At 40.2% G+C, this 25,752-nt stretch overlaps 1 protein-coding gene across 3 annotated transcripts; it reads left to right on the forward strand.

The window, feature by feature from the left end:
• Positions 1-1,726: 1,726 nt before the first annotated feature.
• slc1a6 (solute carrier family 1 member 6) lies at positions 1,727-25,300 on the forward strand. 3 transcript variants are annotated; one of them, XM_034198078.1, is made up of 12 exons: positions 1,727-1,837; positions 1,944-2,009; positions 10,446-10,712; positions 12,038-12,175; positions 12,486-12,693; positions 13,226-13,268; positions 14,040-14,168; positions 16,036-16,220; positions 16,959-17,192; positions 20,153-20,347; positions 20,673-20,807; positions 23,690-25,300. In XM_034198078.1, exons 3-12 carry the CDS (start codon positions 10,490-10,492, stop codon positions 23,886-23,888), a joined length of 1,689 nt encoding a protein of 562 aa, XP_034053969.1. In that variant the 5' UTR covers positions 1,727-1,837; positions 1,944-2,009; positions 10,446-10,489; the 3' UTR covers positions 23,889-25,300. The 3 variants fall into 3 exon arrangements, with proteins under 3 accessions (XP_034053969.1, XP_034053968.1, XP_034053970.1); XM_034198077.1 differs by lacking the exons at positions 1,727-1,837; positions 1,944-2,009 and adding an exon at positions 5,419-5,504; XM_034198079.1 differs by lacking the exons at positions 1,727-1,837; positions 1,944-2,009; positions 10,446-10,712; ... (2 more) ...; positions 13,226-13,268; positions 14,040-14,168 and adding an exon at positions 15,785-15,848.
• The last annotated feature ends 452 nt before the right edge of the window (positions 25,301-25,752 follow it).

Here is a 25,752-nt window from a genome sequence, read left to right on the forward strand (position 1 = left end):
TAAACCCTGAAAAAGAAATGCTTTGTTATTCATTCAGCAACTTTTTAATTCCAGACATCAAAAGGGATCTCCTTGCTTTCATCGTTAGTGATGCATTCATGTTTATCACTTTAACGCTGCTGATATGTTCTATTCTGCCTATAAAAGCTACATGATCAATGAAGCTCGTGCAGTGAGAAGGTGGAGATACTCAATTCAAGTTCAATTCCTCGTGATATTTAACACATTTTTTAGATTTAAAGTTAGTTTCTTTGTGATACTTTTACCATTATGTACAGAGTCTTTGAGAACCATGAAAATCTATTTGTATTATTATTATGTTACCTCGTTTTACTCCTTTGTGTTATTTCCTCTTCAAGATGAACTGTGTGTGTGTTAATAAAATAACACACACACATATGGTGTAGCTTTTTTCAGCTTGTTGCAGGCTTCATGCAAATCAATGCAACTGGTGAGTGGGCGGGGGAGTGGAGAGCCAAGGGTTACACACACACACACACACACACACACACACACACACACACACACACACACACACACACACACACACACACACACACACACACACACAGATCCCCGGAGAGTTTCAGAGCTGCGAGTACTACGGTTTATTCTGATCCTCCAGGAAGCATCTCTAACTGATGGTTTGTAAATACAGCCGATGAATTAACGTTAGCATTAAGCCTCCCGTTCTCACATTCACGCAGTGCTGAAAGAAGTCATACTAAAATGTGTACAGAAATAAGCTCTGCTTCAAGTAAAAGTCCTGCATTCAAAATCTTACTCTTGACGCATTAGCATCGAAATAAATAAAGTCGTTACGTTTTTTTCAACCTTATTGAACAACATGTTCTTAGTCAGGAGAAAAGGCACTTCCCATCAAGTATAGAAAATGGACAGAAAACAGAATAAAGTAATAAACAAGATGAGGAATTAATGAGCGTAGAAATGTGTAAATATGTTTTTAGTAAAGCAACATTTCATCGGTTTTTGTGTAGTTTCCTTTCATTAAGAAAACCAATTACTAGTGGAGACATTTTGAGGAGTATTTAGTGTAATGCCCCATTTCAGAATAATATGTAATTATTATCATTAATGCATTAATATGTTCATCACGGCTGGGAGAGGTGGAGCTATTTTGTAGCTACTAATCTAAATATGTAAAGTAACTAAGCTGTCTAAGTAAAATAGAATAGAATAGAATATAATTAAAATAAACATTAAAACGTTAAAAAATATACATATTGTCAGTAGAAAATACATATATTCAGACGAGTACACACTATGAAATATACAGAATACATTATATCACTAATATACCAATCTGCTTAAGGGACAGAATCATATAAACATTGTGTACGATATGCATTTAAAAATATACACGGTAGCTTTTAATTAAAAATAAAATATATCCTGTGAGAAAGTGGAAATATAAGTAACATTTTGGAGTAAATGTACTTCATATCATCCCATCACTGCATTTATCTAGTTAAAAAACACATTAGGAAAGCAGTTAATAATAATAATAATGCATTTTTATAAAAACACATTTCAAACCTATTAATTACAGATTAAAAGCAGTTCTGAAGAGGTGAGTTTGTGTGTAGCATTTCTCACAGGCTGTAATGTGGTCGGGCAGCAGGTGGTTTATCTGTGAGGATCTTTCACCTCTTCCTCACCTCTCCTCCTCCTACTCTTCCTCCTCCTCTTCCTCCCACGCAGACCTTCACCCACTAGAGTGAAACTGAAACAGAGAGAGGAGACGCTGCTTCTTCATCACTGAGAGGAAGAGGAACTGAGAGAGAGGATCGGAGAGAGGAGCGTCTTGGACAGAGAGGTGAGGAGATCTGATATGTAGTCGCCTTAATGGACGTCTGTCTTTAGATAAACCTGAGGGGAAGTTGTGTGAGATTGTAAACTTTGATCATCTCCTCTTTCTGCAGGGTGGAAAGACAGAAAGGATCAACCTCCTCATGACGACTTGAACTCAACTGAAGCAGAAAAACAGGGTATTTGGAGTTCTCTATTTATTGTGCAGCAAGTTTCAGGAAGCTGATGGATTATATCATAAGAGTATACATCTATCCATCTATCTATCTATCTATCTATCTATCCATCTATCTCTCTATCCATCTATCTCTCTATCCATCTATCCCTCTATATCCAACTATCTATCTATCTATCTATCTATCCATCTATCTATCTATCTATCTATCTATCTATCTATCCCTCCATCTATCCATCTATCCATCTATCTCTCTATCTATCTATCCATCCATCTATCTATCTATCTATCTATCTATCCATCCATCCATACATCCATCCATCTATCCATCATCTATCTATTCATCTATCTATCTATCTATCTCTCTATCCATATCCATCTATCTATCCATCTATCCATCTATATATCCATCTATCTATCTATCTATCTATCTATCTATCTATCCATCTATCTATCTATCTATCTATCTATCTATCTCTCTATCTATCTATCTATCTCTCTATCCATCTCTCTATCTATCCATCCATCTATCTATCTATCTATCTATCCATCCATCTATCTCTCTATCTATCTATCTATCTATCTATCTATCTATCTATCTATCTATCTATCTATCTATCTATCTATCTATCTATCTATCTATCTATCCATCTATCTATCTATCTATCTATCTCTCTTCTATCCATCTATCTATCTATCCATCTATCTATCTATCTCTCTCTCTATCCATCATGACTTCCTGGGATGTACATTTAGACTTCCAATTAAAGGGATAATTAAGAAATGTAGCATTGCATTTCCATAAAGGGGGGGATGTGTGCGATGGAGATGTAAAAACATAGTTAAAGCAGCAGTGTGCGAAATATCTTTCTAAGAAATCTCCCACTCGCTCCAATGAACTGAGATTCTTGTAGGCGTGTAAATTGACATGTGATTAACATACTCAGGTCTGATTGGATAGCTAGCCTACTTGAAGTAATTTCTTCAGCAATTTTGTCTTTCTCTCCTTGAATTCCTGTAGCTTGTTGAAGTTACATCACAGAGATTTGGGAAGTTGTTGGCAGCTCGTTTTTTGAAAAACTGTACCGTAGCGTTGGTTGACACTTTGCACAGATGTGCAGTTCTCCTCTGGGATATTAGCTAACCTCAGTTGTAGTCTGGAAAATGTTAACGAAGCCTTGAGTGAATGAGAAAACAATTATACCTATTGTATCCAGTCTGGACAGGTGGAAAAACTGGGGGTGGTTTAAAACACAATTCTAATCAAATTTCATCAAATGGGTCAAAGTGTCTTTTGTGTCACTTGCGTTGTTTTGAGACATACCAAAAATAAGGTCAAATCCAGTCAGCAAAATATGGAAGAATGTTTGTGAATTCATCGTGATTTTACGTTGTGATTTTATGATGTGATTGTTTATAAAATGCGCAAGCCACGCCCACTTCCGTTTTTTGGTAAACTTCCCCGACATGCTACGCATATGAGATCCAAAGTGTGGAGATGAACCAAAAAGCCTCCAAAAACGTACAGGATTACCTTCATATCTTCCGTTCAAAACGTTTTACAATGCTAGCCAGCAGTTAAAACACAACGCAAGATTTGCTCTCGTTTTGTAACCATTACATTTCATTACATTACATTTAGCTGACGCTTTTATCCAAAGCGACTTACAATAAGTGCATTCGACCAAGAAGATATAAACTTGAAGAAAACAGAATCATAAAGTACATCAGGTTTCATAGAGCCAAACATTTCAAGTGCTACTCAACTGGCTTTAGATAAGCCAGTCCTTTGTTAGTATATAAGTGCTTTGTTAGTCATTCTTTGTTAGTAACCAGCCTCACTATTTGATGCTTTGGGTTGCAGTGAAGCACCACTTCAACATCTAGGCTACGCACCCTATCTTATTCCTGATAAGGCGACATTGAGAACAACAAGTCTGGGTTGAAGTCAGCGGGAGGAGGGCTAGCTACGGTTAGCGGTTAGCAGCCGAAGCAAGTTCAATAGAGTTGCAATATAATAACAATAATAATAATAATAGCTTGGATTTATATAGCGCCTTTCAAGGGACCCAAGGTCGCTTTACAAGTAATAGGGCAAAAACAAACATAACAAAACAAAAGTCAGACAGACAAAACAACAGATCGATTTAGGGGCCGAAAGCCTTGGTGAACAGATGGGACTTGAGGGCCCTTTTGAAGGCGTCCAGTGTGGGGATGTTGCGAATCTCCGCAGGGAGAGCGTTCCAGAGGGGGGGGGGCTGCCACACTGAAGGCTCTATCCCCTAAGGTTCGCAGTTTGGTGCGGGGGGTGGTAAGCAGGCCAGAGTCTGAGGACCGCAGGTTCCTGGGTGGAGCATGTGGGTGAAGGATGTCCGATAGGTACTGGGGGGCAAGGGCATGGAGGGACTTGTAGGTGAGGAGGAGGACTTTGTAGGATATGCGGGACTTGACCGGCAACCAGTGTAGGTGGATGAGGGTGGGAGTGATGTGCTGCCACGGCTTTGTGTGCGTGAGTACCCTAGCAGCACAGTTTTGGACATACTGGAGCCTGTCCAGGGTTTTGTTGGGAACCCCGAACAGGACACCATTGCAGTAGTCCAAGCGGGTGGTGACAAACGCATGAACTAGGGTTTCGGCAACCGACTCCGAGAGTGACGGTCGGAGTCTGGCAATGTTCCTCAGGTGGTAAAAGGCTGATTTGGTCACAGATTTGACGTGGGAATATATGGTGTGCTCAATGCGTAGCGCATACTCTCTCCAGTACAGGTTAGCTCTGAGTGTTAGCGATGCTTGCTAATGTAAACACAGACCATATTACGTCCAAAACACGTCACGCATTTCCGATATAACGTCAAATCCGCAGCAAATCGGGATCAGCTCCGTTGTACCCCCGTTTTTAGAGATTTGGGTACGGAGGAAAAGAGAGAGGGTTTTATTTCCTCACACTTTGTGAGTTCCCCGACACACTGGGGACACATGTGTATAAAAGACATCAAAAAGTGCATTTTGCATGATAGGAGATCTTTAACAGCATAAGAAATATACAAAAAGGTCATTATGATCTGTTTAAATTCCCATCAAGGAACATTTTACAGACGGTATTAAAGTAGAAAAATAACATTTTGCACATTATGAAATGTGGAATTTCCGCAGTATTGGTTTCTTCTATTAAATATCTATCGTGACATATAACGTGAATTTGTGGACGGTAGCTTGATGTCTGGATTTGACTTTGATGGACTTGTCGTGGACTGCGAAAGGTTGGCTGTTCACTGTGCATGTGTGTGTTTGTGTGTTTGTGTGTGCGTGTATGTGTGTGTGTGCGTGCGTGCGTGCGTGCGTGTGTGTGTATGCGTGCGTGCGTGTGTAAGGTCAGGTCTTTTCATGTCCGTCTGCTAAAGAGAGAGGGCTCAGCGACGCTCTGTCTTTGTGTCTCTCGGATCCGTCCGGACTCTTTATTCTTTGAGAAGTTTCTCTGGATTGTTGGACACCATGAGTGGTGAGTAACTCACATTAGAGGGACATTATTTCATCTGATTATGTAGAGAAAACGTAATATTAGACTTTAGGACAGAGGAACTGATACTTCATTGAGACATTTTTCACATTATAGTATGGAGGTGTCGCAATAAAGCAGAATTCACGATAGCCGTGATATTAAAATATGAAATAGAGACATCATGTTAGTAATAGACATATTATTACACCGTGTAATTGCTGTTTTGGTTTGTTTTCATTCGTTTATAATAACAGACTCTTTCCACACTTTGTTAAATCCATATTTCTAGTGTAATTAATAAGCCAAAAGAACACAAACAACACTTTTTGAATTATTTTGGCCATAATAGTCGTTTAGTGGAAATCTGATATTGTTACAGCTCTATTAAAGTACGTTTATAGCAGTATATAAGGTGTGCTGTTACACCTCTACCCTCTATGATTTCAGGAGGACACATCTTGTTGAAAAACAGATCATACTTTGTGCCAACACGATAGACAGTATTACAGAATTACAGATGTGTGAGAAGAGGTCTCTGCTCTCTGGGATATTTTAACACGTCGGTCTGAAGAGGCTTTCTGCTGAGGTGTGAGATGTTTGAGTTCAACTTTAAATCTCTGCTGGAGCTGCATGGGGATGTTTTTTTTGTATTTTTAAAAGCATGTCAGGGTTTTTTAAGCTTTCCATTACTGTGACAGACTCTCGTTACCGTGCTGTTTAAATGTTTATCACTGGTCTTTCGTGATTTACTGCTGGATGTTTGGGTCGTCGGGCAGAAGAGGACTGAGTGGTTTGAGCCGGAGTTCTTTGTACTGGAAGTAAGGTTTCTGCACTGGAGACACAAATAAAACTCATAATATACAGGTTTAATACAGGGAATATACAGGTAGATAGCAGTTGTCTAGCCATGCTGTGAATAGAAAAGATTATGGCATTTATAATATGGCATTTTCAAGTATTTTAAATGACTAGCTATCAGTCGTCAATGGTGGTTCATGGTCGGTGTTTGTACTGTACAATATAACCTTAAATCTTCTATCATGATAAAAGTACTTTCTTATCTTGATAACAATAGCTATCATTGTTTCAGGTGTTTTAAAATATTAAAATATATAATAACCAAATGGTAAAACCCGTTTTTGTTACTCCTGTGGGAATTGAATTCTTGACAAATGAAAAATATGTTGTCATTTTATTAAGAACTATAGCGCCAAATAAACAATGAACAACTGTAAGTGATATATATGAATAAACATAATATACAATAAATAAATAAAAGCCATTGTACAGCTAGTTTGATAAGCTATAACTTGGTGTTTAATTTGCTTTAAAGGTTTTGATTGAATAAAGAACATTCATTTATTAACGATGGACAACCATAGATATTTTGATATACAGTATTGTACAATTAAATAAATAACACTCATCCCTAATGCAGATTAAGGCTCTGGTTATTTATAAGTTATAATAGTTTAAATTAGTATTTAGTTTAAGCATGGCTGTGTTCTGTGTTTATGTTTAGCAGCTGATGTTTAATTCCTTCATTGTTAATCCATTGGTTTCTTGCCACTTAACATGCACACGCACGCACCACGCACGCACACACACACACACCATGTATACATCACTTCACCACCTCCATTATGTCCCCATAAGGGAGGCGAGTCCCCACACGTGACTGTGTAAACAGATGTAGGTCCCCACAAGGATAGTAATGCTAGAACTCACACATGCACACATGCACGCACGCACACACACACACACACACACACACACACACACACACACACACACACACACACACACACACACACACATACACACACATACCATGTGTACATCACTTCACCACCTCCATGATGTCCCCATAAGGGAGGCGAGTCCCCACACGTGACTGTGTAAACAGATTTAGGTCCCCACAAGGATAGTAATGCTAGACCTCACACACATGCACGCATGCACACGCACGCACGCACGCACACACACACACACACACACACATACCATGTATACATCACTTCACCACCTCCATGATGTCCCCATAAGGGAGGCGAGTCCCCACACGTGACTGTGTAAACAGATTTAGGTCCCCACAAGGATAGTAATGCTAGACCTCACACACATGCACGCATGCACACGCACGCACGCACGCACACACACACACACACACACACACATACCATGTATACATCACTTCACCACCTCCATGATGTCCCCATAAGGGAGGCGAGTCCCCACACGTGACTGTGTAAACAGATTTAGGTCCCCACAAGGATAGTAATGCTAGACCTCACACACATGCACGCATGCACACGCACGCACGCACGCACGCACACACACACACACACACACACACACACACACACACACACACACACAGAGAGACAGTGCTTCTGACATGGAGATATGTGACGGTCTTGGATCATTCGGGGTCCTCCGACAACAATAGGATGTATCGATAAACATCACAACAATAAGACAAAAGCAAATCAATAAACAACAACGACACAAACACGATAGATAAAGTCTGTGGAGTCTGTATGGTAAGTGTTTCACCCCGAGGGAGGAGTTCAGATATAAAGCAGTGGGAGCTCAGGGGGTTTATGGATTGTAACGGACAGGTGAAGAAGCTGGCTGTTTATTGTTTTATTGTTCTCTGAGGTCTGTTTGAGGTTGACTTTGTTGCTCATAGTTTTTAACAGCTCTTGTTGCATGATTGAGTAAAAAGAACTGTTTGTATTCAAGGTCACGCTGTGTAATTTAAAGTTTATCATGCTGTCTGTTGACATGAGCATTTGCCAGTTTGAGTGGTGGAAAAGGTGTCATTCATGTTTACATTGAGAAGAAATAAGACAATTCGACATCATGAAACGAGGTACTTGTGATACTTAGGTACTAATGTTAAATAATTTAAATATACATTTGTATCACTGTAGAAATTGTGTAATTTATGTTTATAACTGCTGATAATAGTCGCTTGATTTGTGGTGGACAATCAACAGACTAACAGGTTGAAGTAGAACTGCTTTTCTTTTAATTCCACTTAAAGGGGACCTATCATGCAAAATGCACTTTGTGATGTCTTGTATACATCAACATGTGTCCCCGGTGCGTCAGGGAACTCACGCAGCGTCAGAAAATAAAACCCTTTCTCTTTTCCTCCGTACCAAAGTCTTTTAAAAACGGGGGCACATCGAGCGGATCCAGATTCGCTGCCGATCTGACGTCAAATCGGCAGCGAACCCACAGAGAGGTATCAGAAACAATGCCTGACGTGTTTTGGACGTAATCTCGTCTTTGTTTACATTAGCAAGCCTCGCTAACACTCAGAGCTAACCTGTCCTGGAGAGCACAAGGGTGTTTCTCAATGTCGAGGACGCTTCCTTGGTAGCACATGTCTTCCGAGTCACTTGCTTCAGAAGTGAGGCAAGAATACTTCCTGGCATTCGGAAAACGAAGAGTGGAACAGGCGAGCAAGTGTGCAGGTGTGCGTCAGATGAGAGGCCCCGCCTTACATTTTCCACCACAGATTTGGGGAAATTGGTCCGTGTGCAAAACATTGTGGGGATTTTAAGACCGCGGAGTCTACACATGTGCAGCCTCGAAATTTCTCGCTACGAAGTACGCCGGGCTCGGTAGAATTCCAAGTATGCTGGAAATTGGAACAGTCCTTCGGCGGCACTTGATGACGTAGTATGCTTGAAATAGTGGCTCTGGAGCAGCTTTACTCGACTTTGAGAAACACCCCATGTGTTTAATAGCAGGAAATTAAAAAAGGAACTCACCTTGTGATAAACCCGCAAGAGAAAAAGCATTTGAGCTCCATACTGTTTCAGAGATACTCCTTGATGTGGTTTAGAACAGGATGGCGTTTTATCACAGCAGAATTTAACTTTATCTCCGATAGAATTCTGATCAGGCATTAGCTCCGCCTCCTCTTTTTTTTTTTTCAAGCTAAGGACCCAAAATCCGTGTTTCTCTAACAGGGCTGGAAAAGAGGGGTTTGAGCAGTTTGAGGCATGGCTACAACGGGGGAACTGTTTGGTATTTGAAGCAAAACACTTCACAGACATGTTTTGTGTATGGCCCTACAATATATGTTTCCAATATAACATGATAGGTCCACTTTAATTAAGAAATCATAGTAATCGTCAACATTATTAACGTGATATCTTTACAATGCTTACTTGTTAAAGAATAATGCAATATATTTCAAATGCAATGATATAAAACAAAACCTCAACAATTCCTAACCTTTGAATGTTGTCTGATTGTATAGAAGTCTATGAGAAAATTAGCCTAGTTCTCACTTGATTTATTACCCTGGTAAACATTTGACCAATGAGTTTATGATCTCAATCCCTAGTTTCAAATCTTCCTCAATTCATTTAGTGAACTATTGTCCCATTCTTTGGTTAAATAGACGATAAAGCAGCATATGCTTTCTGTCATGGCTACTTCTGATTGACAAGTTGCTACCCTGGTGTTGTCATGTTACTGTAGGTTGAAGTGTTTCAGCTATAACCCTTTTGAGTTGTTCAGTTCATGAAAGTTAATTGCAACATTTTGGGGGTTGGTTGTACTTTGCTCAACCTTATTGTGGTCCTTTTGGTAAGGCTGAAAACCAAGATGGAGACAACCAAAATGACAAACTCAAGGCTTAAAACCGTTGTCCACAAATCTATAGATGCCACTTCTAACGTACAGTCCCAATAGATTTGATTATTTCAAACACAGCTGCCCTTTTGATGCGACTTTCCCTCCTGTTTCCACTCAACAATCTTCCATCTGTTTTTGGTTTTGGAGCGGATGCTTTCTGTTGGACATTATCAATGAGTTGTCCAAATTCAGTTAACGCTACATTGCCTAAGATTGAACATGTGAAAAACGAAATATGTGACCCATTATCTCTCTCTTTCATCCTCCGCTCCCTGCCAATAGTTTCCCACGAGACCTGCCTCCTGGACCAGGTGCTGGAGCTGATTATGAGCGAGAAGCCCCCCAACAGTGCCAGTCTTTTCCTGAACGAGGACACGGACAAACCCCCGCTCCCCGAGAGAGGAGACCTGAGGAGACGCCTCCGCAGAGCCATGGAGAAGAGAGGCAGCAGCGTGAAGGAGAAGATGAGCTCCATCAACAGGGACAACGTAAAGGGTTTCCTCAAGAGGAACCTGTTCGTCCTGTTCACTGTGGCCGCCGTCGCTCTGGGTGAGTTCAGATGGGACGAGGACGTAATCTGTGTTCAACGGATTGTGTGTGCAGGGCTGGGGGATAATATGACACAACATGTTGGTTATAACGTGATTGTATTACATTGGTTCTTTAGCATCAATGAAACACTTTTTGAAAAGTATTTCATTGTGTTTTCTGATGTTTTTTTGCAAACAGCTGACATTACATTTACAAAACTTCTTGATATGAATGCACATCCCTTGATCAGAGCGTCCTTAGTTAATCTAAAGAGACTCTATTACCTTTTTAGGGGATTTCCCCTCCCTGTAGTGAGTTATATAGGTTTGTTGTGCATGTAAATCAGGGGTGTCAAACTCAATTTCATCGCGGGCCACATCAGCATTATAGTTGCACTCAAAGGGCCGGTTGTAACTTTAAGACTATATAAAAATACATATATAAATATTTAATATATATAAAATAATGTATTATGACATGATTGCCTCTGCATTGGATTATTATCGGATAGGGTAATAACTTCATAATTAACTACGTCTGAAAGCAGATGTCTAGGGCAAATAATTGCAAGTCTCTGCAGTAACATTAAAAGTAACATTTTGAAAAAAAAATCTAATTCTGAGAAAAAAAATCCATATTTTGAAGAAAAAAATTCAAATTCTGAGAAAGTCAAATTTGAGATGCATTGTGGGACATGTAGTTTATGGGCAACGTGCTTCTGTAAAGTAGTATGTAACCGTATAATGAACATATTATATTATTTGCAAGCTCTTGTGGGGCCACAGAAAATGAAGTCGCGGGCCGGATTTGGCCCCCGGGCCTTGAGTTTGACACCCCTGGTGTAAATGGTCTGCAAAGGCTAAATTCCCACTGCCTCCATTGGACTTGTTTATTTACTTCTGTTAGTGACATCACTATGTACAGCCATTGTACGAAATAGGCAGTAGGGCGGGAAATCTCTAAGCAGACTGGGCTCTGGTTTCAGACAGAGGGTGAAAAGAGGTGCTGCAGCACAGGCAGTATGAGAACAATAAAGAGTTTTTTGAACATTAAAGCATGGAGACATGCAGATATGAACCTAATAATGAGCAGAATATGGCCCCTTTAATTATATTGTATGTAACCGTATGTAACACTATCCGTGGGGTCTAGGACTTAGTGGGATTTCATTTGCAAACAACTAGGCTGTAGCTATTGTGCATATGACAATACCATCTTTAAATCTTTAGCACAGTCCAGTATGTTCTGAAAATAACAACCATTTAAAACCAGGAAAGGTACAAAATCAATATATTGCTCCGCCCCTTTTTGTACGTTTAATGCTTTTATGTGGTTTCCTTCAGGTGTACTCTTGGGATTCGCTCTTCGCCCCCACAACCTGACCCTGAAGGAGATCAAGTACTTCTCGTTCCCCGGGGAGCTGCTGATGAGGATGCTGAAGATGCTGGTGCTGCCTCTCATCGTCTCCAGTCTGGTCACAGGTCGGTTTTAAATTCACAAAAACACCTTGATAACAGAATCCAAACCTGCAGGATTATTTTCCGTTTTCTTTTTTTTATTACTGCCAAATTCTATTCCTTATTCTATTCCATTCTATTTCTATGTAAATACTGCTACTGTATATTATTTTTTATATTTTTTAATGTTATTATAGTTCTCTATCTGTGTTTTTTAATTTTAGTTTTAGTTGTATGTATGCACCATGACATCAAGTCAAATTCCTCGTATGTGTCAACCTACCTGGTAATAAACTATGATTCTGATTCTCAAATGTATTTCCTTCTGCCTCAGGTATTTCCTCTCTGGACAGCAAGGCCTCAGGTAAGATGGGGATGCGAGCGGTGGCCTACTACATGGTGACCACTCTGATCGCGGTGTTCATCGGCATCGTCATCGTGGTCATTATCCAGCCGGGGAGAGGCAACCGGGACAGTCCTGTGTCCAAGAGCGGGAACATCGAGCCGATCCAGGCCACGGACGCCTTCCTGGATCTCATCAGGTAACAGGAAGTAGACTGAACGTGTTATCATCAGTTTTGAGCCACAGCTTGGCATCGTTTTACGTGTTGTTAAATGCCCAGCGTCAGATAAGAAGGCACCAATACCAATCTCTCGTACAGAGACTAGTTTTCATTCTCATATATAACTCTCAACAAGAACATTTGTGTATTTCCCCAAATGTTGTACTTAATAATAATATGAAATCGTATTTATATAGCGCTTTTCCCAGTGCTCAAAGACGCAGGCTACGCGTCCACTAACACCCACGATTATCACATGATTGACAAGTCAAAAGTCAATTGAAACAATTAAAATAAAACAATTATATTTGGATACTTAGATTCTTAGTTGTTTTTGTTTCCTATAAAGAATCAATTTAACTGAATCTGAGTAGACGTACAGATGATGGTTCAACTGTTTTAAAGGGAGGCATTGGTGGCGCTTAATATAAATATTGAAGTATTACAAAATGTATTATATTGTTTTATAGAAATATGAGCACAAATATAATGTTTTCCTTTTTATCCCCAGGAACATGTTCCCTCCAAATCTGGTAGAGGCTTGTTTCCTTCAGGTGAGGCTTTCCCATCATTTAACCTATTTTATTTACATTTTCAGACACAGTAAACGCATATATTTAATATTACAACACAACACCTATCATTCATCTAAACCAGGGGGGTCAAACTCAAATACACAGTGGGCCAAAATAAAAAAAAGGGTACTAGTGGAGGGCCGGACTGGTTCAATGTGTATTGCAGAACTTATTGAAATGAACTTATTGCACATATTAAACCTGGAACTAACAAAGCTTAAATTATTGCCTATAAAAACATTAAACATTAAATAATCAGTTGCATTCATTTCTTATGGCTCTATCTGCAGCTTAGAGTCATTTATTATGATTACATTTTCCCACAGGCCAACAACAGCTTCAACAAAACTATTCCCCTCAAAGAGAAAACCAAACATGCCCTGTTGTCCTGAGAGAAAGTGCAGAAGGAAGCATCCATTAAACCCAGTGTGCTGCTCTGTGATGCTAGCTCAGATACTTGGCATCTCATCTTGGGTGCAAGGTCATCAATGTTTGGGCTCAGGCTCTGAGCTGAGGAGACCCTCAGGATGGAGTGAAGGTGCGCGTGCAATATACCGGCGGGCCAGATCTAATAGGAATGACAAATTATCCTGCGGGCCGAAATTAAATCCACCAAGGGCCTGATTTGGCCCCCGGGCCTTGAGTTTGACATGTGTGATTTAAACCAACCACAAAGGGAAGATAAAAAACCGACATTATTTCACTTATATTTGACTGACATTTTAACTGTTTAATTGCCCTCTCCTTCAGTATAAAACAGTGTATAAGAAGACGGTGCACATCAGGAACGTGACGGTGTCTCTGAACCTCACCGAGTCTCTGAACTTCACGGAGTCGGACCTGAACGTGAATCTCAGCCGGGTTCTGCACACAATTCAGGTGGGCTATTAATTAACATACATATAATGCATTATAATCTGCTTATTGCACTGTATATTCATAGCTATGAGCACTGAAACATGTGTATAATGCTGTATAACAATAATTACAACAATTATAAAATATTACACACCAACTTAAAAGGTCAAGTATCATACAACCTTGCAAGGATCATAGTGTATTTTAATTATAAGCTTTTTGAAACATATTATAATCACTGGTAAAATGCATTATAATGTATAAGGGGAAATTAACGTAACATTTTGTGTGTAAAGATTTAATGGGCTTGTAATTTTGGAGAAACCGGCTCGAGTGCGCTAGAATTTGAAAATACACAACCGGACAAAATCTGCCTCTTCCTTCAGACTTCCTTACAGAGCCCCTCCTCCAACACACACGAACGCGCACGACAGCTAGTTTCTATGTGAACATTATGAGATGGACAGCCAGAGAGAATACATGAAAAACAGTTATGAAATACTATATGACAAAACAAGAATACAGTTTAAGTGATTTGTAAAATATCCATAAAGAAAAATCTTCATCTGGGTGTTGAGAGATGTATCCATAGGTCTCTTAATGTTGCTCTCAAAGTGCACCAGATTGATGCTTTTAACTTCAATATTTAAAAAAAAAAATCTTCCCGGGTGAGCATGCCCCCGGACCCAGAGGAGGTGAGGACCCCCTTAGAGGAGGTGAGGACCCCCCTAGAGGAGGTTAGGTCCACGGTGTTTACATGCTTATTTATACAATATGTGTGCTTATGCTAACATTATAAGACAAAAGTTGGTTCCGTGTTGTGTGTAGTGAGAACGCGCTAGAGTGAGGCCAAAGCTCGCTTTGGGCCCCCAAAAGTCTAGGGCCGGCCCTGCCACCTTTAACTTAAAGCAAACCATTATAACTTAGAGTATCACCATTCAGGTGGGTGACCCCTCCTCTGAAAACACATCAGATAAGTGGAAACATAGTAAAAAGTCAGACTTCAGCGGGATTCCTATCCTCTGCATTATGGTCTGCTTACAGCACTGTATAATTGTGGTTGTAAGCACTCATGTGTTACAGTATTAGAATAAGCATCATTATTAATCACTGACTTTTGTGTTGGAACGATCATAGTATTTCTGTGATTTATTAGGAATTATGATAATAAATTAGACATAATGGCGCTTTTCCACTGCAGGACCTCGCACGGCTTAGGCCTTGGTAGGCCAGGCTCACTTTATGCTGCGTTTCCATTACAGTTTAGGAACAGGGGCAGTAACTATAGTAACGCAGTGTAGGCGGGGCGATCGGCTGTTCGACGGGCGGAGCGACGCTGCATAAAACTGCCGTGATGTCATCTTCAATGCGAACAACAAAACCAAAACATCAGCCGTTAGCTGGTCCCCGGCTTGAGCTTCAGTCTCAGGATCCATGTGTCTGTGATCCTCTCCAGAATGGAAGTAGTCATCACATACAGAGCATCAACTAGTTCCTGAACAGTGTCCTTCACATGCTGATATCCAAGAGAGGGAGTTACACAGTCACAAGATGGAGGAGTAGAAAGCAGTATTCAATGTTTACTTCAGATTAGCTCCACGTCAGAAATGAGCATGCTTGATGTCTCTCTCCATAGAGGCTGAATCATCATGTTAATCACATAGCTATCATCTGCCTCAAACAGTCCTGATGCTCTTCTAGGTAATCACACATCCTGTCATGTTCACAGCTACAGTTGATACCTTTGTTAGCATGTTGCTCTCAGATTGGAAGAGGACATTCACTATTTTCCGTACATGAATGAACGTAAGTAAGTTAAGGATGTTTACCCTTGCATATTAAACACAAAATGTTGCTCGTGTTTCCTCCTTCGTGTTTCCTCGTGCAGGAGACGGTGGTGGAGACGGTGCCGATGTCCGGCTCCTCCAGTGGAGTGAACGCTCTGGGTCTGGTGGTGTTCTCCATGTGCTTCGGGCTGGTGATCGGCAGCATGAAGCAGCAGGGCCAGGCTCTCAGGGACTTCTTCACCTGTCTGAACGAAGCCATCATGAGGCTGGTGTCCATCATCATCTGGTCAGTGAACACTCCTGAAGCTCGGGATACTTTAGTATTCAAGTTAAATATGCAGTTTCAAGTTTCGACTAAACTTCTTTACTCAAGTCAAAGTAAAGAGGCTTTGAAGTGTACTTCAGTAAAAAGTACCCATAACTAGCAGCTGTTTTAAAGAGTACCTGACCTCCCTTTATATTAATAGAACAATAATGTCATTGTTAGCTAATGAATGTTTCCATGCTGAACAACGGCAACATGACAACGTTTCCATTGGTCCCTCTTCTTTAGAGAAGACCAGGAAATGATGGATACACGGATCGTGTTCAAATCAATAGGCACGCAATGACTCTAAAGAATAATGATCACGCATCAAACACACATTCAGACTAAAGGAACCAGCTGTTTGGAAAATGAGAGAAGTACAAAGTACAGGTATTTGAGTTCAACATGTAAGAAGTAGAAAGTACAGGTATTTGTGTTCAACATGTAAGAAGTAGAAAGTACAGGTATTTGAGTTCAACATGTGAGAAGTAGAAAGTACAGGTATTTGAGTTCAACATGTAAGAAGTAGAAAGTACAGGTATTTGAGTTCAACATGTAAGAAGTAGAAAGTACAGGTATTTGGGTTAGAAATGTAAAAATAAGCAGTGGAGTAAAGTACTGATACCAGTAACAAAGTATTTGTACTCTACTACTTCCCACCTCTGCCACGAAGATAAAAAGTCTGTAAACTCTGACTATCATCCTCTGATCCCTCAGGTACGCTCCGGTCGGCATCATGTTCCTGATTTCGGGGAAGATCGTGGAGATGAAGGACCTGGCGGAGATGGGGGGGCAGCTGGGGATGTACACCGTGTCCGTCATCGTGGGTCTGCTCATCCACGGCCTCTTCGTTCTGCCGCTGCTCTACTTCCTGGTGACGAGGAAGAACCCCTACGTCTTCATCGGAGGGATTCTGCAGGCGCTCATCACCGCTCTGGGAACATCGTCCAGGTGAGACACCGCCTAACTTAAAGGTCCCCTGTTATACTGTTTTTCCTCAATATATCACAGGTCTCATATATATACAGAGCCTGTCTCTGATTGGCTGAAACACCAAACAGATCATTGCAGCATTACCCATAATCCCCTCTGTTTCAGCCCTATTTCCAAAGTGCTGATTCTCTGTCTGTTACTTTAGATGAAAATAAGGAGCCCCTCCCCACGCCCCTCTGAGAGAGATTTGGTTACAAAGAACTCAATGTGCTCTAGGAGGAGATTCAGGTGATAAGGGGGGGGGGGGGGGGTTACCTTGGTTGCTGATTGGCTAATGGTTACACAAGACAAAACATCGTTATGACATCACAAAGTGGCCAAAATCTGATCAGCTCATTTCAGACAGGTTTTTATAGAAATTGATCAAAAAGAGAGAGAATCTTTGTTCCTGAAACTTTCAGAGTCTCTTTCCACAGAGGGGACACATGTTGATGTAGAAGAGACATGAAGAAGAGGGGACACATGTTGATGTAGAAGAGACATGAAGAAGAGGGGACACATGTTGATGTAGAAGAGACATGAAGAAGAGGGGACACATGTTGATGTAGAAGAGACATGAAGAAGAGGGGACACATGTTGATGTAGAAGAGACATGAAGAAGAGGGGACACATGTTGATGTAGAAGAGACATGAAGAAGAGGGGACACATGTTGATGTAGAAGAGACATGAAGAAGAGGGGACACATGTTGATGTAGAAGAGACATGAAGAAGAGGGGACCACATGTTGATGAAGAAGAGACATGAAGAAGAGGGGACACATGTTTGATGTAGAAGAGACATGAAGAAGAGGGGACACATGTTGATGTGGAAGAGAATGAAGAAGAGGGGACACATGTTGATGTGGAAGAGACATGAAGAAGAGGGGACACATGTTGATGTAGAAGAGGACATGAAGAAGAGGGGACACATGTTGATGTAGAAGAGACATGAAGAAGAGGGGACACATGCTGATGTAGAAGAGACATGAGAAGAGGGGACCACATGTTTGATGTAGAAGAGACATGAAGAAGAGGGGACACATGTTGATGTAGAAGAGACATGAAGAAGAGGGGACACATGTTGATGTAGAAGAGACATGAAGAAGAGGGGACACATGTTGATGTAGAAGAGACATGAAGAAGAGGGGACACATGTTGATGTAGAAGAGACACATATATTAATCTAACTTTAATCATATTAATGTATACATTGTTTTATGTAGACAGAGAACTAAAATAAGAACACATCGGTGAATCCCCAAACGTAATGGGTACTTAGAGAAAAGAACAAATGGACATGAACCAAATATTGGAGGACATTTAATTTGTAAATCACTAATTGCATTGCTTAGAGGTTTTACATATCACAAAAGCTCATTTAACTCCATATTATAGTTTTAGGTTCTGCAACACAGATTCTGACTTGTGTGCAATTGCAGGGTTGCATTACAAAAATAAACTTGTCTTATTACCAGGGGTGCACATAACTTTGTTGCCCTGGTTCTCAAAGGAGCACCTGGAGATGTTGCTTGGTGCTCATCCTTAAAATGAAATAAACCGTAACTTTTGAGGGGTCTTGACTTTATTTGCCAGACACACGGCACTGAACACACATGCAGAGGTGAACACAGAACACACACACAGAGGTGAACACAAGACAACATTAGCACGACCAGTAATCCTACAAGCTGTCATCACTACCCTCCTGACTGTTCTCCTCACTGTCTTCCTCTCTGTCAGACATGGTACTTCTTTCTCTCTGGTTGAGTCTGCGATTAGCTGCTTGCATCCACAAGTCAACAGCTGGGTTTGGGTCGAAAGTCTCTGTTGTCATCTTAGAAAAGTGGATGTAATCAAATAAGTATGTGAACATAACCAATAACCTACCATAGCCAATAACAAATTAGTGTAACTTATTTTATTTATGTTGTTCATTCATATCTTATTTTACCTTAACATTTATTTATTTATGCATTTGTTTTTATCTCTCCAGTTTTAAAGGATGTTTTTGGTTACTGTCCTATAGTATACATTGGAATGATTTCAAACATGTTTATCCCAATAATTATAAAGGAGTGCCTTGGAAATATGTGTTTACATAAATTGTGACCAAACCGTTTGAACTTAGACTAAAGTGAACTATCTAAACACTCAGAGTCCTTTACCTCACTGAGCTGTAGTTATCAGCCTCTCTGTCTGACTGGAGAGGACTCTCCCTCCACGTTATTGTAGAAACATCTTCTTCTTATCTCCGTTAGAGCAGCTAGCACTAGATTATAATAAACAACAGCGCCGGAACCGGTGCGCCCTCCCTCGCTCCCTCGCTCACTCGCATTTTGGCTGTGAGCTGCGGGCGCCAGATAAGCCAACATCCCCCCTTTTCATCACTTACAGTGCCCATCGTACAGGGCAAATGAAACGTGTAACCGGGGTTGAAAAGGGTTGTTTACATTTACTTAATTGTGAATATCGTTACATCAAGGCCGAAAATTAGGATGAGCACCAACGGTCAAAAATATTTTTTCCCCTCCCAGCGCAGCGCCTCCACAGATCTGGCGCCCTCGGCGAACATCTATTACGCCAGGGCTACGGGCCGGCCCTGAGTTCATATCATAGGTTCATATGCAACTCGCAAATATATTTCTCTCTCTCTCTCTTCTCTTTTCTCTCTCCTCTCTTTTCTCTTCTCCCTTCTCTCTCTTCGCTCTCCCTCTCTCCCTCTCTCAATGTTGGTACGCAAATGCGCCTTTTTTCAAATGACACGGTGCTCTTTTGTTGGCGGAGGTGCGCATGCGCACCTGCGCACCAGTTATGTGCAGCCCAGCTTATTACCTATAAAATAACAGGACCTAAATCACAGTAACTTTGCCAGTATAGAATATATGATATAAACCGATGGAGAATAATGTGTTTTATGATATCTTTTTGGCGTCCTGCAGCTCTGCCACCCTGCCGATCACTTTCCGTTGTCTGGAGGAAAACAACCGTGTGGACAAACGAGTGACTCGCTTCGTCCTCCCCGTGGGCGCCACCATCAACATGGACGGCACCGCGCTGTACGAGGCGGTGGCGGCCATCTTTATCGCCCAGGTCAACGACATGGACCTCAACTTTGGGCAGATTCTCACCATCAGGTAACCATACCTTACTTGGGGTTTTTTCCCTTTACTGTAGTGTGGTATATCTTTTTAGATAGATAGATAGATGGATCGGTGATTGAATTGTGATCAGCTTGCAGATAATTGTGATCAGCTTGCAGATAATTGTGATCAGTTAGCAGCTAGTTTTAATAAGCTTGTAGATAATTGTGATCAGCTTGGACATAATTGTGATCAGCTTGTAGATAATTGACAAAACATTATTTTCCCTCGTGCTTCTATCCCTCCACTCCTCCCACCAGGAGTGCACATGTGCTTCTTGTGTGTTTTCCTGTCATTAAAATGTCTTCCCTCTCCTCAGCATCACGGCGACGGCTGCCAGCATCGGAGCAGCAGGCATCCCTCAGGCTGGACTGGTTACCATGGTGATCGTATTGACCTCGGTGGGACTGCCCACGGAGGACATAACTCTGATCATCGCCGTGGATTGGTTCCTGTGAGTTCCCACTAAATGTCAGCGTGGTAGGGATTGGTTCTGAGGGTCTGAAGCCTAAATGTCACCGTGAAGCTTCAGAGGGGTTATTGATGCATAATGCAGAGAGCCGGATTAGAAGAGCCTCAGTTTGGAGGCACGTAGCACCTAAATATGTTAGCGTTTATTGAAAAATGTCATAGCAATTGGACTTAACCTGACCAAAAGTACAATTAAACCCAATTATGTTGTAACGTAACCAATGTAAAACACTTTAGGGGTCGTATTTAAAAAAAAAATCTGATTATGAAATCATTTTAATTCAAAGAAAGTATTTTTTCTATCAGAGATTTAAAGTGTGTAAGTATACAACATGTTTGATACTCTGAGTGTCATGTGAGCATATTGAACACACACTTTGGCACTGATTCAATATTTGGAAAGGTAAATTATAGGCTTAATGTGCAATTTGAAATGTTTGTCGACAGATGGCAAGTAGTATGTTGTTGTCAGGCAAAGATGCATTTAATTAAAATAACTCTCAGTGGGAAGTGAACCCGCCTATGCTGATTGGACGCTGCTTTTGATAGAGTTAAGTGCACATTTTAATTTCAATTTGTACAAAGAAGTAAGTGTATATACTGCATGCTATCCATGTCATTCACAATTTGAACTTCAATTGACTCACACATTGTAAATAATGACCCACTTGTTGTGTAAAATACAACATCCTAAAGATGTTTGTGTCATGAAAAACTGTATCAAATAAAAAAAACAGGAATCAAAACAACATAACAGAAGGAAATAGACCCAAAAAAGTAAAAAGAATAGAAAAATGCAACTGTCATTATTTGTACCCATATTGCAAAAGAATAAAACAATAGTTTATCCGGTTAATTACGTCTAGGCCGGGAACAGTCCCCAAGCTTGCAAAGGTCTAAATATATTCAAGCAATAGCTCATGACAGGCCGTGGTATGCTCATTATATCACAGCTAAGGGGCGTGGTTCGGGCGAAGCGGAGGGTCGACAACCCCCTTAACTGTGATATAATGAGCATATACCACGGCCTGAAGTGAGCTATTGCTTTTATAAAACGGTTACCAAGTGTGGCAATATGAAAGAAAAATACACACTCTAATTTAATTATTTTTTATGAGTAAATAATGATGTCAAAATAAAATAATCCCTCCGTTGCCTTCTGCATGAAACATAGTGCGAGGTGGTTGCTATGCAACAACACTAACAGCTAGCGAACATATTAGACAGAGAGCGTTGATCCATTATTTGGCTATTTATTTACATTAATGTGTATGTTGCTGTTTATTGTGCAGCCACTGAAAACCTGTCCAGCATCAGTAGCATGCTTACGAGGTTACTTATAGGTTGAGGTTGTTCTAGGCTGTTGCTTGGCGTGGCGAGAATATTGCTTCACTTTCTCCGGTCCCCGAGATTGGGCTTCCAGCAGCTCTGGAGAGAGCTTTCGCACCTGTGGCCACTAACGCTCATCATGTCTCTGCTTTGTTTCAAGACCCGCATCAGAACGCTTTTGAATGGTGGCACTTCTCCAGTTGGTCTACCTGCTCTTCACGTAGCTCTGCATGTCGTCGTTTAGGTGCTCTCTGGAGATAGGCACTGCTCAATCCAGTCCTCCATAGTAAGACCCCCCCCGGAGGTCCAAGTTAACTTAAATGTTTCCATCTTAAGCTTTGTTAGTTAGTTTCGGACGTAATGTAACAGCTGTAACGGTTGTAGCTTTTTCTCAGACGCGGAGGGATACTGACTTGTGAAAAGTAACTACAATTCTACCCGTGATATACGCTCATCACGGCTAAGAACCAATCAGATTGCTTGATTTGACTTGTCCGTTTTATAATACATTTTAAAGCATTTTTACATTATCATTTACATTTTAATCTGTGTATAAGGCAAGTTTATATAGCACCTTTCAACACAAGGCAATTCAAAGTGCTTTACAAAAATGAAAGACACTAAGAAATAGTGCGGCATAAACATATTATAAAATGGCATTTTAAAACACTCATTTAAAAGCAAAGATAATAACACATGAATAACACAGGTACATGAATCCAAGTTACAGTGCAGTGTGAGATATGAGATATGATTAGTTCAATTAAAAGCAGCGGCAAAAAGAAAAGTCTTCAGCCTGGATTTAAAAGTAGTCAGAGTTGCAGCGGACCTGCAGGTTTCTGGGAGTTTGCTCCAGATATTTGGAGCATAATGCAACCCAGTCTCACGGCATTTCGTGTTATTGTCACGAAATTAATTTAATCGTGTTCAATAACACGATTTTTGCATTTTTTTCGTGTCACAGAACGATTTTAAAAGTAATGTATTTCTATTGGTAGTATGTTTCGTGCCTGTACCACTTCTTTCTGTCCAGTCAGGTCTTGGAAGACCAGAAGCTGTGTGGTTCATAAAAACATTTTCTTACTCAATATCTTACCCTAACCCTATCCCTTTTATTTTAAATTGTATAATGTCACAGTTTTTTTGCCGTCTGTGAGGAAAATAAATGGCTCAAAGCCTCAGAATACTGAAATCTGTATTTTTTTAAATCTGTTTTTCCTTCTAATTTGTTATTATTTACATTGCTTTTAAAATCGTTCTGTGTGACACGAAAAAAATGGCAAAATTGTGTTGGTGAATCAATAGATTAATTTCGTGACTATAACACGAAATGCCGTGAGACTGTGTTGGCATAATAACTGAACTTCTCCATGTTTGGTTCTGACTCTGGGGACACAGAAAGCAGACCTGAAGACCTGGGAGATCTGGATGGTTCATCATTTAGCAGTAGATCATAAAGCAGATATACATCAACATTTTCCCTATCCGTACACATCCACTGTACATTTATCTTCTCCTGACCCCCTCTCTTTGTAGGGACCGCCTGCGCACCACCACCAACGTGCTGGGTGACTCTCTGGGTGCGGGGATCGTGGAGCATCTTTCCCGTAAAGAGCTGCAGAGTCAGGACGCCGAAGTGTGCAACTCTGTGATCGAGGAGAACGAGAAGCCCTACCAGCTCATCTGTCAGGAGAACGACTCACTCAACCACCGCAACAGTGAGACCACGATGTGAAGACAAGAGCTACAAGGGATTCATGCACCAAGTTTAGATCGAAGGTTGACGTGCAATGGTGCAGGATAGTCTTAAAGAAATAATAGTTCATGGTCTAATCTGCCAATGGCTTCGGGTTTGAAGTTATCAGTTCAGATGAAATCCTTTCTTCAAGTCTAAAAACAAAGTTCTCCAGGAAAGGAAATACAAATGACAGCCGGTTGGTTTGCTTGTTAGGAACGGTTTACACCATAATGCCTATAATAACATATCCCTTTGCCTGCAGTGCCAGTTATTTGGAGGTATTTAGCTATTTGATGACTGTTTTACATCAATTTCAGCAACACAGTTTTCACATAGTCCTTAAACGTCATCATGTTTTCAAAAATGTGCATCATTTACGATACAGTCAAAGCAGCATAAGCTCCTTACCAGTGTCAGTGTTTGAATAGGACTGTAGAGAAAACACCACCATTCGTAAATTAAGAGCGGATTTGAATATGCTTTTTGCATTGCATGACTTAACACAAACTCATTCTCACTACGACTACCTCTAGAATATGGAGCTTCAGTGCTACACGCAGAAATACTCAATGCAGAAAAACCAGCAGGATGTAAAATACTTCAGTCTTGTTTTTTTTAATATATTTTTTCTTATTTAAGTTTGCTTGCACAAGTTAACTGTACACTTTTGAATGTACTTGACTGTTAACAATGTTAAAGGTTGATGTGAAGGAGAGTTGATGCATTTATAGTGACTTGTGTTTTTCCACTCAGTGCGTTTATATTATACTAGTGTGTATTTCCTCGGTGCTATTGCTGTTTTTATCGGTAAATGACTGTTCTGCTTTACAGTAATTTACAGGAATACCTGCCAAAGTTAATTAGTAGAAATATCCAACAATGAATGTGCAAAACTTTCTTTTCTCTTAGGTAAAATGTCTTGTTTTTCTACTTAAAGTTTGATTTATCTGTAACTAGATGTCTTTTTCACTGATTTATAAAGTAATAACACCTGTAGTTTCAAGTCATTGAACCTTAGAGGACTTTTAGACACCTGTCCACCTGCCTGTTGTGTTTTTTGCTTTTTAATTCACATTAACATTTAATTTTGTTATATTTGGACTGGAATGATACATAGTATATATTGCAAGCTTATGATTGTTTGAGTTTGATTGTTGTGTGAAAAGGTACTGTGAAGACAGTTTGTGAACGCCCTGAGAAAGTTAATGCACAGTTGCTTTATGCCTTTTGGTGTTGATAGTTTTAGAGCGAATTGTAGTGTATTATTTTGAAAGTTAGATAGCATTTAAAGCTCCTCTTAATGTGTGTCACATGTAAGCTCACTAGAGATCTGTCTTTAGTTTTGAAGTTTGGTGTTATTTCAGTAACAAGCAAAAAAAATTTGACAAATAAATGGCTCAGGAATTGAACTGAAGTGCTTATTATTGTGTTTGTGGCTACCCCTGGTGGAGGATATGTCCAGAAGCTCAGAGACACTCTTGGGTCAAATTAAATATGGGAAAAATAGTTTGAATTGTAAAATAATTACATAAATTCACGTCAAAACTTTCTGCTGTTTTTGAAGAATCTTACGTTGCAAAGCTGTCTTTTGAAACGCTCACTTACTGATGAATTTCCAGAAAACCTAGTACCTAGTTTTCTTCATTCACATGTAGGAAAGAGTACTCAACTTTAAGTAAACAAGGGTTAAAAAAAAACCTTTTCTAATTTTCTTAATTCCAAGCAACAGTTGGTCTACACAGCCATGCATGTTAGCATTTACAAACAACAAATACAATGCTAAAAAATATAGGCTACTGTAAATAAACAGTAAGTAAAATGATTTAAAAAAATACTAAGTTTTGACTATAAGCACTAAAGT

Source organism: Gymnodraco acuticeps, unplaced genomic scaffold (genome assembly GCF_902827175.1).
Source record: "Gymnodraco acuticeps unplaced genomic scaffold, fGymAcu1.1, whole genome shotgun sequence".
In the NCBI taxonomy this organism is placed as follows: Eukaryota; Metazoa; Chordata; class Actinopteri; order Perciformes; family Bathydraconidae; genus Gymnodraco; species Gymnodraco acuticeps.